The sequence below is a fragment of the Typopeltis vanoorti genome, chromosome 12 (genome assembly GCF_054136105.1).
Source record: "Typopeltis vanoorti isolate ZY-2024b chromosome 12, IOZ_Tvanoo_1.0, whole genome shotgun sequence".
NCBI lineage: Eukaryota > Metazoa > Arthropoda > Arachnida > Uropygi > Thelyphonidae > Typopeltis > Typopeltis vanoorti.
The window spans coordinates 26,073,975-26,086,871 of NC_143560.1; the positions used below are offsets into that span (position 1 = coordinate 26,073,975).

General features: G+C 35.5%; 1 protein-coding gene across 5 annotated transcripts in view; it reads left to right on the forward strand.

Moving 5' to 3' along the window:
• LOC150100640 (DCC-interacting protein 13-alpha-like) overlaps positions 1-12,897 on the forward strand; it is a 408,578-nt gene that overhangs the window by 221,115 nt on the left and 174,566 nt on the right. For all 5 annotated transcript variants that reach the window (XR_016549161.1, XM_090401384.1, XM_090401387.1 and 2 more), the window contains one exon: positions 7,462-7,562. Coding sequence is in view for 4 of the 5 variants with exons in the window: in XM_090401384.1 (XP_090257510.1) it covers positions 7,462-7,562 (101 nt within the window). In the remaining variant the exon portion in view is untranslated. The remainder of the gene's footprint in view (positions 1-7,461; positions 7,563-12,897) is intronic.

Sequence of the window (12,897 nt, forward strand, 5' to 3'; positions counted from 1 at the left end):
CCGTAATAATAATAATATTGATTATGGTATTTTGATATCTTCACAGTAGTTCAAAATCTTATTATTAAGAGAGACCTACAGTGAGTCCCTGACTCTCTGGAGGTCTCTCTTAATAATATAGAGGCTATATTATCCACACAAGTTGTCATACCTGTTCTTGAATTCATTCATACTATTTGCACACACATCCAGTGGCAGTTCATTCCAATCATGCACTAGTATATGAGAGAAAAATCTAACTCTCACCTTTACAGCATTCATTTTCAACTTCCAATGATGCCTTTCTCCACCTTTCATCAAATGAAAAGTTCCATCTACTGATACCCTGTATGATCCTTTCAGAATTTGTAAGTCTCATTCATATCACCCCTCTTTTTCCTGTTTGCTAGTATTCACATTCTGCAAATGCCCAGTCTTACTTCATAATCAGTATTCCACAATCCTGATATCATTTTTAACACTCTCCTTTGCACTCTCTCCACTGTGTCAGAATCACCATGGAAACCAAGAGAGCAGATATGCATGCAATAGTCCAAGTGAGATTTTATCAAGGCCTTGTAAAGAGGCAAGATAACTTCCCTATCTTTATGTCAATGATCATTTCTGCATTGCGATTATACTCAAAGTTGTATTTGTAATCTTTGCTATATGGTCTTTGAACTTAAACTTTCTGTGTACTATAAAACTCCAAGATCCCTAGATTGATCAATTTCTTCTAGCATAATCCCACCAATATAATATGACATTGGATATCTAATCACACCCAAGTAATTTTACTAACATTGAACTAATAGCCATTTTCATACGCCCACGATTCCAGCCTATTCAAGTCATTCTCAAAGTACTGCATATAAGCTGCATTCTTCATTGTCCTGCCTATCTTTGCATTATCATCAGCAAATAGCTATATATATATATATTGCCGCTCAAATCTTACCCAATGTCGTTAATGTATAGATTGAATAACAGTGGACCAAAGACTGATCCTGGTGCTACATCACTGGTTACCTTAAATCCTGCAGACTCACTTAAATAGCAGTCATCAAATAGCACTTTTTGATGTGTCAGTCAGCCATCCTCTTATCCACACCAATATTTTATAATTCAATCTCATATTCTGTGTTGTATTCTGTCAAAAGCCTTAGCAAAATCCAAAAGTATCATGGTGTATCCATTCCCCTTGTTAATTCAATAGTAACATAGTAGCATGTGAGCAAGTTGCTCAAACATGACTTTCCTTTGTTAAAGATACCAAGCAATTTTAAACCTGGTTTTACTCCATTTTTCCCAAGTAAGCAAACAGACAAAAATGTCAAGTTTGCGCCTGCAAGTGATGCAAGACTAGCTGATCCTACAGGTAGTGCAAGACCAAGGCAACTCGTGGTAGAGGTGGAACAAGCTCAGATCACCAATCTTAATATTTACCCTTAATGCCAAAACACATCTCCAAGAAGGGGATGTATGATGTTTTGTATTAAAGGTAAGGGGCCACTACCCAGACCGGTTTCGACCTTTTTTGAGGTCTCATCATTGGGAGCTAGGCTAGAAGTACCAAGATTTAGTAATACAGAGCTTGTAAGTATTTTACCAAAACAAGTTACCATAAGGTGTTTTAACCTTATTAAATAAAAATCTCAGGAGGAGATATAGATGTAGAAAGTATTTTTACCTTGGGTATAATTATGTTAAAGATACCAAGCAATTTTAAACCTGGTTTTACTCCATTTTTCCCAAGTAAGCAAACAGACAAAAATGTCAAGTTTGCGCCTACAAGTGATGCAAGACTAGCTGATCCTACAGGTAGTGCCAGACTAAGGCAACTCGTGGTAGAGGTGGAACAAGCTCCGATCCCCCACCACGAGTTGCCTTGGTCTTGCACTACCTGTAGGATCAGCTAGTCTTGCATCACTTGCAGGCGCAAACTTGACATTTTTGTCTGTTTGCTTACTTGGGAAAAATGGAGTAAAACCAAGTTTAAAATTGCTTGGTATCTTTAACATAATTATACCCAAGGTAAAAATACTTTCTACATCTATATCTCCTCCTGAGATTTTTATTTAATAAGGTTAAAACACCTTATGGTAACTTGTTTTGGTAAAATACTTACAAGCTCTGTATTACTAAATCTTGGTACTTCTAGCCTAGCTCCCACTGATGAGACCTCAAAAAAGGTCGAAACCGGTCTGGGTAGTGGCCCCTTACCTTTAATACAAAACATCATACATCCCCTTCTTGGAGATGTGTTTTGGCATTAAGGGTAAATATTAAGATTGGTGATCTGAGCTTGTTCCACCTCTACCACGAGTTGCCTTGGTCTTGCACTACCTGTAGGATCAGCTAGTCTTGCATCACTTGCAGGCGCAAACTTGACATTTTTGTCTGTTTGCTTACTTGGGAAAAATGGAGTAAAACCAGGTTTAAAATTGCTTGGTATCTTTAACATAATTATACCCAAGGTAAAAATACTTTCTACATCTATGACTTTCCTTTAGTAAACCAGTGCTGTTCATTCAAAGGTAGAGATTCTCTGTTAACCCATTTCTTAATGTGATGGGTTAATAGAGAATCCATCACATTAAGATTAATGTTAATCTTAATGTGATGGATTAATCCCAAGATTAATCCCAACCAACTTTTCCAAAATATTCACTACCACTCCAGATATATTGATTGGTCGATAGTTGGATATATCAGTCTTTGCACCACCCTTGTGTAATGGGATTACCATACATTCTTTCTTCTCCTGCAGAATCTTTCCTGTTCTGAGGCTCAAATTATATAGCCTGTTCAAGGGAATACTCTTTTAGCATCCATGATATCTCATCAGTCCCTGTTGCAGAATTCTTACTCAGTTCATGCAACTGCTCTGATACCTCCTAGTCATATTGTACACCTGAGTTTCTTCATACAGTGAAGAGGTATTATCAGTGAGCACAATGTTGTATACACCAGATTGATAGCTTTTAGCAAAATGGCCACTCACTAATTGAATAATCCACATCAGCCACCTCCATACCATTTGCATTCGGTAGAGTTATTCTTTCATATTCATTCTTTCTTTTACTTGCAACATAACAGTAGAATTCTTTTGGGTTATTTTTAGCTTGTGGAGCCAGTTTCTTTTCATATGTACTTAGCTTTCCATACAATAGTTGACTCTTCTGACCTGCTGCTTATTATTTTCATAACTGACATCATACTTAAACACATGGTATTCCTTCCACATTATATTTTTCTTACAAATCTCTTGCTTAATTAGATTACACATGCATTTTACTCCTACCCTATTTATTCTTCAAACTCTAGGATCATGTTTTGATATTACATCATTTAAGTATTTTTAAACACTTACTATGCACTGTCAATATCCTTTCCATCCAACAACTAATACCATGGTGCAGAACTCACCATACACTCAGCTTGTTATAATTTTCTACTTTGTAGTTTGGCATGTAACCTTTTCTGAATGTAACATTCATGAACTTAGCCACTTCTCAAGTGAGTACTACATAATCACCATTGTCAACCAGAGGCAGAATAGTTATATCTTTAACTAAATTTCCCTTTGACGTTATAATCAAATCACATGCTGCTTGAGGAAGTTGTCTCGCAACTGCTCAATAAATTCAGTTTCATTCTTCTCATGCGAATTTCTTAATTACCTAATCAATGTTTGGATAATTAAATTACCCCATTGTGATTACTCTTTTCACACTTATTGTATTTATTTGGTGATGCATTTCTTTATCACTAGTAACTGATCCATTAGGTCTGTAACAACACTTTGCTATGCACTGGATCTTCTTAGACTCCACCTCACACTAGATGGCTTCAAACTCACTGCTACATGTAAAACTGTTACTAATATTGCTGTCATAGGTCTCAACTCTAACTGGATTCAAGTTTTCTAATGTCATTAGCAGCAGCAGCACCACCACCCCCACCTTCTCCTATCCTGTGTATGCTTCCTAAAATTACTATACCCTTTACACTTGATACCAGTTATTATGTCTGCTTCTGATAGCTAGGTTTCACTAATGCTTGCAATATGAGATCCCAATGTATTGGCCAAGGCAACAAACTTTACCCCTTTGTTTCTGATACTATTAACATTCATGCACAGACATAATAAACTACCTGCATGCTCTTTTGTATACTCTTCTCTGTAGTCTGCATGACATTTCGACAACTTGCAGATTTCAGTTGTCTAGTGCCGTACATATTGCAGGCATGGCACATGTTTGATAGGACCAAACCGTACAAACACAAAATTGTTCTCTCCTCATAATCATTTCCATAATAATAATAATACTTATTCCCATCATTAACACAGTTACATAACATTTTCGCTCATACACACAGATTCATACCATTCCTTCCATCATAATTCAGTTTCCCTGACTCTGTGTTAGGTCTCATACCAATTAATAATTTTTCAAGACTCCTGATACCAAACATATTTGAGTGTAGGCCATCTCTCTTATACATATTCATTCTTCCCTCAAACTCACTCCACACATCCAAAAACTTGTATGTCATGTCTATAATATACTTACGATTTTCACTTTGTTGATTTTCACTCTTGCTTCTTCTGACAACTATTTCATATCCTCTCTCACACTGAATTCATTGCTAGTTGTCATTATATTTTTTTGACTTTTCTGTTTTTCAATTGCTTGCACTATATTTTTAATATTTGTTCCAAGTATACTTGAAGTTATAACCTGCTCATCAATGACATATTTTTTGACAATCACCATACCAAATAACATCTTTCTTTTTACAATCAACTTTGTTTGTCTGATGTTTGTTAAGCACTAACTTACCTGATTCTGTGCTTTATTGTTTTCCATTTTTGCTATTTAACTTTCTCATACTCCCTACGTTCCTCTAAATGCTGCTTGACTTTCTGTAATTCTGTCGTCATCTGTCTAATAATCTGCTTTAACCTAATTTCAGAGGTTAAATTATTTTCAATATCATCTTTAGCAAGAAAAGCCTTCTTGTTTTCTGCTTTGCTGTTTTTATTTGCATTCCATTTCTTGTAAATTTTTGTCACCATTTTACAGTTGTATTTAATGTTACGATATCATAATAAAAATGTTATAAAAACACTAAATGCTGAAATATAAAAGTAAAAGTAACTCTAAGTGGCCATTACTATAAAAATATTATTTTTTACATAAAAAAAAATTACATATTGTATGTAACTCACCAGAAAATAAAGTACTCAGCTTGAGATTAACACACTTATGATTTTTAATGCTCTTTCCTGGCAGAAAATGAAGACAATTTTCAACAATAAATACTTTATACGGTAAACAATTGACATACATATGTGCTAAAGGGTATTTCCCCTAATATAAATTTGCTACTTATAACTACATGTGTGATATGGGCAGACCCAAATTTAACGAAGATAAAATTTGATTTTTAAGTCGGGTGTTGAAAAATATATGAAAAGATAAAGGGTTACTTGTATGTATGTGTGTGTGTGTGTGTGTGTGTGTGTGTGTGTGTGTGTGTGTGTGTATATATATATATATATATTCCATTTCCTTTACTACTTGTGACCATTCCTCCTCCTAATATGTATATATATATATATATATCTACATTGTCGAAATCCCCCATAATGATTACTTGACCTTCTGTCATCATGCTAACTTGTCAGTGAAGGCCATCTATGCTCACTCTTGTACCCCCTGGATTATAGCAGCAACCAATTATAAATTTTGGCCCGTTGACTTGTATTTCACATCAGATAGCGTCAAATTGAACTGCTTTCTGTATTCCTGCCCTTCTGATGTACTTCTGCTCTTTTGACTTCAGTCATCTGCTATCATTAGCAAAACCCCTCCCCTAACTTGCTCCTTCTGACCTCTCTAAAGATGCTATATCATTTGCATTCTATTCCTATGACTATATCATTATCAGTCAACCAAGTCTCAATATTGCCTATAACTTTTGGTCATGTTGAGCTAACCAATGCTAAAAACTCCAAGCCCTTATTCTAAATACTTCTGGCATTAATATACATAAACTGCAGTATCCCTCCATCCCACCACCTCCCTTACACCTTGTGTTGCTCAGCCCACTAATATATACTTTGCTATACTTGTGAGATTTAATAATTTAACAATGTGGGATTTAATATCCCCTTAATTTAAACAATGTTACATCACCGAAGTGAAGCCTATTGGCTCTTTATATTTAAGTAAAAATATATATATTTTTTATTGTTGACTAATATTTTATGAATGTGATAGACTTGTATATCATAATGCTGTGCATAATGAATTAACATAGGTTAATAAATGATAACATAAAGTTATTCAAATTAAGTGAATATCGAATCCAGCATTATTTCATAGCCGAATATAGAATCCACAAGAGTTTCATGCCGAATATAGACTATAAAAGTTTCGGCGGATACAAGCGTATGCCAATCTTTCATGACAGGGCAACTCATAGTAAAGGTGGAGCAAGATTCGATCACTGTCCTTAGTATTATCCCATAATGTAAAAGTCCGTGCAGTTAGCCTAGTGGCTGTGCGCTTCGCAACCATATGCCTAGGGAAGGAGTGTCCTGGTTCGATTCCCGTTGCCAACATGAGGAGCTTAAGGATCTTCCTCAGCCATAGCCAAGTTATCCGGTCTTGGGCACGGGCAGTAGGGTTTTTTCCGGCAGTTTATCTGGCATTTTTCATCCCATAAGCAGGCAAACCGGCCCCGTGAACACACACGGATCTACAGCCATAAATACTTAACCCACCATGAGGGGGGGCTCCGTGAACACACACGGAACTACAGCCATAAATACTTAACCCACCATGAGGGGAGAAAAAGCGGAGGAAACTCCATACCAATAAATAAATAATGTAAAACACATCTCCCAGGAGATGTATGATGCTATACATTATGGGGGGAGGTCACTACCCAGACCGGTTTCGACCTTTTTTGAGGTCTCGTCAGTGGGAGCTAGACCAAGAATACACTTTGGTCTAGTGTATTCTTGCACTTTAATATATGAGTTGCTAAAAAAAAGATGTCACATTACAAAAGGCACCAAAAATTATTGAAAAAGAGAGCCAAAAGGTTCACTTCGGCAATGCAAAATTAATCAAATTAAGTGGATATTGAATCCAACATTATAGAAATCATATAATGCTTATGGTTTATAGAATATAGAAACCACAAGAGTTTCAGAAAAACTACATATTCGGCTATGAAATAATGTTGGATTCAATATCCACTTAATTTGAATAATTTTGCATTGCTGAAGTGAAGCCTTTTGGCTCTCTTTTTCAGTAGATAACATGAAGTATTGTTGTAATTTTCATTTAAGAATTAATGATTTTAATATAATAAGTTTAAGAACTTAATCACCAGTGTTTATTTGAATTTGAAATACTTGTTTAATAAATTAATGAATTCAGATTAATGAATTTATTTTTAAAGATTGCAGGTAGTGTTGTGATGGAATTAGATAGAACTGTGGCAGCTCAGGCATTAGAACAAGAGGACCGACGAAACGTATTTCAAGTTTCTAATGGAAAAAAGTAATTATTTTTTAAATAAGATCTGCAGGGGATTGAAAATATTTTCATTGTATAAATATACACTATTGTTATCATTGTCATGGGATGTCTAAGGAGTTAAATTAATTGCAGGTGGCTCTTCCTCATTTCTACAGTATTTATCATACTACTTTAAATTCATTTGCAGTCTGTGTATCAGCATTATCAGTTTGCAGCATCTTCTATGACTTAAATATCTGTAAAGACAACCAGTCTACTCCATTAACTACTTATCAAGTCCTTTTTACTTCAATTTGCCATGCAGCAAACTCGAAATATTATATGATGTGCCTCTTTCTTATTTTCTCTATTATAAAACAAAACTAGATTGCATGAAACAAGCTTTAACAGACCTATGTTTTCTCTAATATCTGAGGAACGGTAGTTAAAGGACTGTGGTGGAAAAGTTGGTTAAAGGTAAAATCCAACAGTGGGTGGATAGGAATATGATACTCTATTGGGCAGCATGCTTGGTTGCAGCAAGATAGGTCCTACCTTTATAGTTTACTCACATTTTATAACAGCAGAATTAGTCAAGCAGCGTCATGGCTAAACCATGATACTGCTTGACTTTGGAAACTTATTTGACAGAATGCTGCATGGAAAACTATTACAAAATTGGAGCAAATGGGAATGGATGTGAAGTTGGTGGATAAGGAGGTGGTTGAGAGAGACAAACATTAGAGAGCAGTATATGGTGGAGTGGAATCTAGGAGAATGAGGATGACTTGTGGAGTGCCTCATGTTTCTGTACTTCACCAGTGACCCTCATTCTTCTAGATTCCACTCCACCATATACTGCTCTCTGGTGTCTGTCTGTTTATTGAAATTCAGTTGTTTGATGATGATGCAAAACTGGGGAGGGCAAAAGCTGATAAAGGTGATGTAGATATCCTGCAGGATGAATTCAATAAATTGGAATTGAGGGTGAAGGATAATGGTTGCTAGTTTAATGTTGCAAAATGTAAGGTTATATGCTTAGGGTTAAAAAGGATATAGGCTATGTATCGTTGATAATAGATTGCAGGAAATTGATGAGACTAGGGACTTTTGGGGAGTGATGGTGGACAGAATTGAAGTTCAAAAGACATATTGCAAGAAGCTGATAAAATTGCTCAAAGAATTGAATGTTGAACAAGATGCTAACAAGTAAAGATAAGAGGTTATTATTCCTCTTTATAAGGCTATGATTCAGCTGCATCTTGACTGTTGTGCACAGATTTGGTCATCTGGATTTCTTTAGGATCAGGAGGATTCAGAGATGAATGACCAAGCTGATGACAGGTCTGTGGAATACTCCCTATGAGGATAAGTTGAAGGTGTGTGTGGACTGCAAAGTTTAGTTAATACATGGAAAAGAGAGGACATAATAGAAACTTATTAACATAATAGAGTCATGGAAGGGGGTTCTATAAGATTGAACTAACGATTACCAAGTAAAACCTAGTCCACACACCTTTAAGTAATCCTTACTTAAGGGTGTGTGGACTAGGTTTTTTGCATGCAGAGTGGTGAGTGCAATGGATTGGCAGAATTTGTTGTGAGTACTCTTACAGCGAATGAGTTTAAGGAAGTATGATAAGTATTGTGTGTATAAAGGTTAATGTGGGTCTTCCACAATGTCTCCTGACTCCATGGAGATGTCCATATAAAAATATACTAATAAAACTAATAAAACATAACTAGAGTGATAAAACAAGCTTGTCTATTAACAAACCTATGTTGGCTTCTGTAGAAGATCTTTCCACTATTTGTATCTATACCACAGTGGCATTGGAACCCACATCCTGTAAATTAGAAAGTAGAAATGCCAGCCATTCTGCCAACAAGGTAAGTACTGGTATAATCTACTCATTTGGGACACACTAGTTGAAGATGCAATAAACAAACAAGTGAAGTGTACTATTAATCCTCTGGCACATTGCTATGAAATCTGTGGTGCAATGTTCATCCTGGAATCATTCCTCTCTTACCTAACAAGAATGTTGCTTTTACTAACCCAATTACAAAATAATAATAAATTAAAAAAAAATAAATAGCTCTTAACTGTCTCTCTCTCCCCAGTCACTTTTATTTCCCCCTCTATTCAACTGAGCCATTATGTTATCATTCCTTCTCTTACTGGCCACCTGTATTTTTATTTATCCTCCTTACAAAAGATCATTGACATGTTGTGTATATTTAATTACTCGGGTAGGCCAAGATTAGTAATCAAGTTTTTTTTTCTCTGCTCTAAAGACCAACCATAGTATTTTTTTTTTCTCCCCCCAAGCCATTTCAGGCCTTCAGTAAACAGGTTGATTGTCTCACACCAGGTTGATGAAATTGTCTATCACATTTCATATTCATGCTTGTAGTGGAATTGGAACCTACAGCACTGTTTGGATTGGTGAACAGGTATGAGAGGATGCTTGCTTCTCACTTTTATGGCTTCTATCTTATACTCTCAATGCAATTTTTCACGCCTTTCCTCTTTATTTCTTTCCCATAGCTGTTTCTTATTTTCTACCTGATATTCTTAGCCATTGGTTACACATGTTTTTCTGTTTCTTTTCAGGTATTATGTTATTAGCATCTTCAAATATTCAGCAACTAACTTCCAGGCAGCATTTATTTCTCCATATTTTCCCAACTCTTTAATCTGCCATAATTCCCTATTCAGTATGTATGCACATTCATTTTTCCCTTAAAACCTTCACTTGTCAGATCACAAATCTAGATCATGCAATCACTGTCCCAGATCACAAATCTAGATCACGCAATCACTGTCCCTATATATCACATTTGGTATTGATGATACTCTTTGGTTGGAATGACCAGGGTTCAAATCTTCATCTGGATTAATAGCTTTTCATTTAACTTTCCTACCACCCTTGATGTGTTTTCATGTCTACCAAAATGTGGATGTGAAGCATATGATAGACTTGAAGAAAGATGGATAAGAAATGGAATCCATCAGTTATCTTCATTAAGAACTGTGATAATCCTTCACACTCAGATACAGCTACACTGCTATATACTGTAAGGAACCACACATTTCTCACTTTCAGCAGTTTTGGTTCTCCAATTAATTCACGTTCATAGCTGCATCTCAGAGACAGTTGCAAAGAAATAGCCCAAAGGTTATATCAGATGTACTTGCTTCTGCAAACATAACAATATTCTTATTTATTTTCTTTTATTGAAACAGTAAAATGAAATCATAGATTTTCAATATTCCCTGTGAAATACATCTTTTGAAAATTTTCAAAGCAGTATAAAATTTAAGAAACTGCAGTTATTTATAATTCAGTGCCTTGAAATGTGGGGGTGGGAGGGAATATAATTAGAACTTTTCAAAAGGAGTATAGTCAATCCTTGGCTTATGACGTATTCAACTTATGACCACTTGTACTTAACAGCTGTCCAATTAACACTTTCACCACATAATACCTCACTACTGCGACCCATAGATTGAGGTGTTCTTGATGCCTTCATGGCATATTATTTAAGAAATACTTTTGCTCATGTTGTTACTATGATACCAAGGGTGAGAAAACCCTCAGAGACTTTTGAAAGGAATTTAATATCTTTCATTGCTGAAATATAGATGCAGTATGTGGTGAGGTGATAGTAGGGTGTATGAATGGAGTTTGAAAGAAAGTGATGAAAATATATATTCATGCATTTACAGGATTTGACAAAGCCTTACAAGAGGACGGTGACAGGATAGTGCTACTAGCTAAAGAATTGGAGTTTGACAATAAAGATTAGAGCAGTTATAAAGTTACAATGAAGATTAGGAAGCTGTGTAAGCTACCTTTATAGAGCTAGAGGCACAGAACGTTGTAAGAAGCCAGGCCCTCAAAAGGTTTCCAGCGAAAAAATTGGCAGAGACATTTGCCGCTGTTAATAAGGCAATTCTATTGTTGGAAGAAACAGATGGAGAGATTTAGCAAACACGCATAATGATGTAAGTTACAATTGCTTGCTACTGCAGAAAAGGCAGACTAAGTTGAATGTAATGTGCACATTTTTAAAGAAGCCCACTCCTGCTGTCACCTCATCCCCTGAAGATGAGCCTAGATCTTCTGCAAGTTATGCATTTGGTATATCATTCTCAAAATGCTTTGTCATAATTCCTGTATTTGAAGAATTCATTGTTGATGAACTAGCTTCCCTTGCCTTCTTCAGTGAATCATCCAGTGAATGTAGCAACAGCTTTGAAGATTTACTAGTTCCACATATTTCAGGCCAATTATTTTCTTAATAACCACAGAAGCGCTATACCTTCATTTTGCATTACTTATTGCAGTGCAGTACAGTATGTATGTATATATGCAATAATTTTATGTTATAATTTGCATACTGTATTATTTCATTATAATGCAGTATGCAAATTAGTTTCAAAAATAACAAATCACACTTATGCATTCAGTATTATCCTTCGTGGAGTGATTTCCAACTTAGAACGGAATCATTGGAATGGAACCCTGTCATAAGTTGTAGACTTGACTGACTATAAATTTTGCATCATTCTGCATAGGATATGATTCTCACACTTTCAGCATATATATCTATGGCATTAGACATTATTGTTATTGTGAAAATAATAAATAAATTCTTGTGTTGCAGTTTAAAGCTAGAGGTGAAAGAAACTGAGATAGGAGTGATGTTAGCTTGCTCTACCTTTGCAACGAGTTGCCCGGTGTTGTACCACCTTACCCTAGTCCTGAAGATACTTTCAGGCGCAAACTTTGTTTGCTCACACTTGGATAAAGGATTAAACTAAATTTATTATATTAAGGTGAAAGAAACATTCTTCTGAAACATTACTGAATATAAATTTGATTTAAAAAAAAAAGGAAAATTCTCATCAGAAAGGAGTGCAATTTAACATCATTTGTTTGTCCATAAAAATGAAACAATAGAGATCTAAAACAGTAAACATGATGATTTGCTGGCTTAGTTGGTTGAGTTGTTAGTATGTCCATTCTCCAGCCTGTTAATTGGAGAGTGAACACTAACTCCAGGTTCAAATCCTGTTATAGGCATGGATGTTTGCGATTGTCTTTAGGTGGTAGATGAATTTTGTTGCTCAAGTTTCAGGTTTAGTCTCCAGACCAAAGCAGGATTTCTGGACTGTGCAAAAAACCAAATAATAAAGTACAAAAATACATAAAATTAATAAAAATGAAAGGAAAAAAAATTCTTAGTCTACCCACAGCAATATACACTGGTGTCCAAAAGCTAAGGATAAGCTACATTAGTAATGCAAAGCACATATCTTAGACATGTATAATGCTATGCATTATGGGAAGGGTCACTACTCAGACTG